Source organism: Diadema antillarum, unplaced genomic scaffold, assembly GCF_040938485.1.
Source record: "Diadema antillarum isolate AM-2024a unplaced genomic scaffold, OU_Dant_1.0 seq00001074_RagTag, whole genome shotgun sequence".
Taxonomy (NCBI): Eukaryota; Metazoa; Echinodermata; class Echinoidea; order Diadematoida; family Diadematidae; genus Diadema; species Diadema antillarum.
The window spans coordinates 150912-156239 of record NW_027271898.1 but is presented as its reverse complement, the minus strand read 5'-3'; the positions used below and the strand labels follow the sequence as shown (position 1 = coordinate 156239).

Here is a 5328-nt window from a genome sequence, read left to right as displayed (position 1 = left end):
CAGTTATACCAAACTTGGCTGCCTGGGTAAGCTTACTTATTATAGCATTGATTCATATCATATCATAAATATAGCTATCACCAATATCATCGCGATTAGAATCATCACTGTTATATTTATTTATGCTTTTTTTTGGGGGGGGGGGGCATGGTTCAGATGGTGTCATGTAACTACTAGCATCGACAACAACGTCACCAAGTTATCTTCATTGTTAACACAGCACTCTCATAACTATTACTGTCGCCTTTATTACCGGTATAATAACATCTTGCTCAGGCATTATTACTTCCTTAATTAATTACTTCCTAAAGACGCATTATATGCTGTTCAGCAATTCTCTGAACTCTGTTTCTGATTATGTTAAGATCAATGGTATTAATTCAAACCAGGTAGATAGTATCAAGTTTCTAGGACTTTACATTGATAGTGATCTATCCTGGAAAACCCATATTAACTATTTAAGTAAAATTTTGTCCAGAAACATTGGAATTTTAAACAAACTGAAATATAATTTCCCCATATATATATTACAAATCATATATTCAACAATGATTTCCCCTTACCTCAACTATGGAATTCTAGCATGGGGTAATTCGTCCAGATTTTTGCTTGATTCGCTTTTCCTTCTTCAAAAACGCGCCATCAGAATTATCAATAACGCCGGATATTTATCTCATACAAATGAATTTTTTTCACAAGAACAAAATTTTGAAATTGATTGATTTTTTTTAATTACAACCTAGGTATTTTCATGTATAAATACTCCACGAATGATCTTCCTGATGTTTTTCTTCACATGTTCAAAAGAAACTACTTAGTTCACAATTATCCCACCCGCCAACGGGACGCTTATCACCTTCCACGTACTCGCACAATTTTCGCGATAAAAACAATTATGTATGCGGGACCGAAATATTGGAACGATCTCCCCCCTGAACTCAAAGGTTGTTTATCACTATCATCCTTCAAATGCAAATTAAGACAGTATTTATTGAATAATTACGCTACATCAGCTCATTGAAATTCTGTTTTGTGCTGTTCAGGACTATCCCGCTATACTGTACTCCAGGGTTGTTGTCATGTTAAACCAGACTTTAAGAGCCCAGCTGTTTGCGCCCTTAAATTCTATCACTATGTTATGTATATTTTTCCTTCTTTAAAGATAGCTGGGACGAGGAAACAGCTGGTATTTCACATTCTCACTGCACTGCAACTGGTTGTTGAATGTCTTTTTTTTTCTGGATTTGCAGGTGCATGTGTTCCCTTCTTAATACACGCAATGTACACATTTCTAATATTGTCTAAACGGTATCATTGTTATTATATATTAAGTCATATTGTATTGCCAGAACGACAATGGTTCATCCGCTTATACAGCATGTGGCTTTTCCGACCCCTAACCTGCACTAGAGAAGAATTTGCTATATAACTGTATGATTGTACTTTTTTATTTTGTTTTTCTCTTATGTTCCGGTCATTGTTGTACCCGTGCTCCCCTTCTCAATCTTAAACTCGTTTTTAACTGGGACCTACGCTCAACAAGCTCACTTTTAAGTAAGTTCCTTCATATTTCTTTAGCATTCATTCACAGATTCCAAACTTAACAGATCGACCACTATTATGTTTTATATATTTGCAATATTCTATGTATGTCATGTATTTCATTTAATTTTGTTATATTTGATGTAATTTTTCATCGAGAAATATGAAAATAAATTGAAATTGAAATTGAAATTGAAATTGAAATGAATAGTCCCTTGAAACTGTCGTTTCGAACTGTCGATTCCAAGTTGTTTGCAGTCAGTGGTGCTGTTCCAGAAATAGTACCTACAGGGGGTATTCATATAGAGCGCTTTTATATTCATGTTATCTTAATTACTCATTACAAATTAGCTGTAGCATGAAATTCCTGAAATATCTTCATTACTTTTCATTTCTATCTGCAATTTTTATTTTTATTTTTCATTAATGACTTTGGTATTTCACAATCTATCATTCTTTGCCACTTTCACAAATGCTTTAATTCTTTGATAGATTAAGCAGTCCTGTACAGGTAGCGCTAAAACCTGTTAATAAATGTAATTTCATAAAGTTCTTCCGCTTATGTTATGTTATGCATACAGCTTCCAAACTGCCGAATATTAGTTAGGGATCGGGCCTTTTTTTCTTTCTTCTATTCCTACGTTTACAACATTGAGACGATTGACACTAGTGAATAAACTTGTGATTACTATATATACCTTCATAGGATTATAAACATAAATATAATGTGCAAATTCATTGTACTCTGATCACTCCAGGGCGTTGTGCTCATTTGAAAAAAAAATGAGATCTTATTTCCCGTACAGATTCTGCCTGTCATTATGTTGACTCGTCAAAGAAAACGCTGAGAATATTACAATGGTCACCACTCTCCCTCTCCTCAGCTGAGAATATTACAATGGTCACCACTCTCCCTCTCCTCAGCTGAGAATATTACAATGGTCACCACTCTCCCTCTCCTCAGCTGAGAATATTACAATGGTCACCACTCTCCCTCTCCTCAGCTGAGAATATTACAATGGTCACCACTCTCCCTCTCCTCAGCTGAGAATATTACAATGGTCACCACTCTCCCTCTCCTCAGCTGAGAATATTACAATGGTCACCACTCTCCCTCTCCTCAGCTGAGAATATTACAATGGTCACCACTCTCCCTCTCCTCAGCTGAGAATATTACAATGGTCACCACTCTCCCTCTCCTCAGCTGAGAATATTACAATGGTCACCACTCTCCCTCTCCTCAGCTGAGAATATTACAATGGTCACCACTCTCCCTCTCCTCAGCTGAGAATATTACAATGGTCACCACTCTCCCTCTCCTCAGCTGAGAATATTACAATGGTCACCACTCTCCCTCTCCTCAGCTGAGAATATTACAATGGTCACCACTCTCCCTCTCCTCAGCTGAGAATATTACAATGGTCACCACTCTCCCTCTCCTCAGCTGAGAATATTACAATGGTCACCACTCTCCCTCTCCTCAGCTGAGAATACAAATAGTGGTCACCACTCTCCCTCTCCTCAGCTGAGAATATTACAATGGTCACCACTCTCCCTCTCCTCAGCTGAGAATATTACAATGGTCACCACTCTCCCTCTCCTCAGCTGAGAATATTACAATGGTCACCACTCTCCCTCTCCTCAGGCAGTCGTCAGGTGTTCCAAGGGCCCATGGATCCGCCATGAACAAACTTAAAACTACAGTGATCAATGTAGTCATACTGACATAGCACTAACTTTGCTCTATTACCACGATTACTTCTGGTTTTAGAGGAGAAGATTTTTGGGATGGGGGAGGGGTGGGTGCTCTATTGCAAGTGAGATCCTATTCAACCTATTAGCGATGCTAACTAAAGAGTTTGGTGAAAATCCCTCGAGGGGTTTTCGAGGAGAACCTGAAAGATTAATTTAAAAAAAAAAACAGAGATAAGAATAAAAAAGAAATAATACGCAAAACGGACCCCGGACGATGAAAATTGCAATAGCTCACTTGTTAAAGCTTTTGGCGTAAGTGAGCCTAACAAGTGTGAATACATCAATAATATTGTCCCAAAGAAATATATTTTCTTTCCCTCATTTTCCCTGAGGCTTTCCTTAAGGACAGTCCAGACTCCCATATTAGAAACGGAAGGGGTGTAACAGTTTTGGGGAAATTGTACTCGATCGACCGAATAGCGCTCTCGGAGGAGGGTGGCATGTAGCAGAATAACCCTTCACCGAAGTGATTTTTTATTTGTATTTCAGAAGGCTTACGGTTATTTAAGTGACTTAATTTGTCCTCACATAAAGGTGGATTTCTTCAAATTGAATAAAATGCATGAATTCAGTTTATCATCTTTTACTTCATCTTCTCTAGTGATGCCAATAATTATGAATGTTTAAGCATACATATTTGTCTAACAATTAATCAATGCACATCTAAGATCTTTACAGAGAATGTATATATAAACAATCTTTCTGTGATGAAAGGCATGCTTTATGTCGCTCTTAGTATACTAGACACGAATGGGATAGGACAATAAAGGCAATTCGCATTAGTATATTTGAGTGTTTGTCTCCATCAATGATTAAGATGATATCGCTAGTGATGAAAACAGGAATAGTAAAGCAATGTTATACAGAGAATTGATGAATCAAATCAAATCGAATCAAATCAAATATCTATCTAACCACAATAAGCACCTTTTTTCTACATGCGTCATCATGCATAAAAAAAGTAAACATAGCTCCTCTCTGCTTGCCACTGACTCCTCCATCACACAAGCGGTGTGCTCTTCGTGAGCTTTTGCCTCACTGTCGTTTGAAGAGAGCGTAAGATGCTCACGGCATTTTCTCGAAATATGGTATCGCGGGAAAAGTAAATTATCGGGTTTGTCATTGCGCTAACGCAAAAAAGAAAGAAGGTGCAGTCGTCTGCAGTGACGTACCAGCGGTCGCTTGTGATGTACCGCGCCGCGCCGAGAAAGCCAGCCAGAGGCATGAAGCAGACGAGAAAAGAAGAAACCATCAACAGAGTGATCTTTGTTGCCTTGACGTGGCGGGAACTGTTCCCGCGTTTCCGGGGAGCGCCTGGTACTCTAATGGTGTCTTCCACGATGGCGATACGATTCGCTTGCCTGATAGCGATTAGCAGAATGCGGATGTTGAGAACCATGAGAAAAGCTCCGACGATTAGTATGGAGATGAGAACCAATAGGTCGAACACCACCGAAATATTGCTAGAGCTGCTCCGCTCGCCAAGACAGTACGAATAGATGAAGTCTTTCGCAGACCCATGACTGTCCACACCTATTCTCGCCACGGCGTAAGTCAGCGTTAAAGCCCAGGCTACAGATAATGCGATACCAATCCTCCGATTTGTAACGATGCTCTCGTACCGCAGCGGCCTTGTCACCGCAATGTAACGGTCTAGGCTAACTAAAAGTAAATGTGTCAGAGATCCGTTGACGAAGACGTAGCTCCACAGGTAAAAGTATTCAGCACTGCTGAGAGAGCAAGTTACCTCATTGCGAACGGTTCGTATATAGAGCTCGAGTGGCATGGAAACACAAGCACTTATGAGATCGTTCAAGGCCAAACTTAGGAGAATAAAATAATTTGGTTTTCTCAACTGTCGTCGGCTAAGGATGGGAAGGATAACCATGCCATTTCCGAACGCAATAATCAAGATTAATGGTACGACCACGAGAAACACTATAATCCTGTGCAAATACGAATTGTGGAAGCTATTCCGCGGCAGATTGTTCTCTTGGAAAAAATCCATCGTGCTTTCTTGATTCTTGTCTT

At 39.2% G+C, this 5328-nt stretch overlaps 1 protein-coding gene across 1 annotated transcript; it reads right to left on the bottom strand.

Moving 5' to 3' along the window:
* Positions 1 to 3388: 3388 nt before the first annotated feature.
* On the bottom strand, positions 3389 to 5083 carry LOC139743363 (trace amine-associated receptor 6-like). The gene is made up of 2 exons (XM_071653848.1): positions 4470 to 5083; positions 3389 to 3437 (listed from the first exon to the last, which is right to left on the bottom strand). The coding sequence occupies exons 1-2, from the start codon at positions 5081 to 5083 to the stop codon at positions 3389 to 3391; spliced, it is 663 nt and encodes a 220-aa protein (XP_071509949.1).
* Positions 5084 to 5328: the final 245 nt, after the last annotated feature.

Bases quoted from the DNA above. Each gene is read 5' to 3' on its own strand.
- LOC139743363 (XM_071653848.1), bottom strand. From the start codon at position 5,083: ATGCCACTCGAGCTCTATATACGAACCGTTCGCAATGAGGTAACTTGC. The intron at 3,438-4,469 runs GTACGTCACTGC...TTAATCTTTCAG, and splicing joins TACATCACAAGCGACCGCTG to GTTCTCCTCGAAAACCCCTC.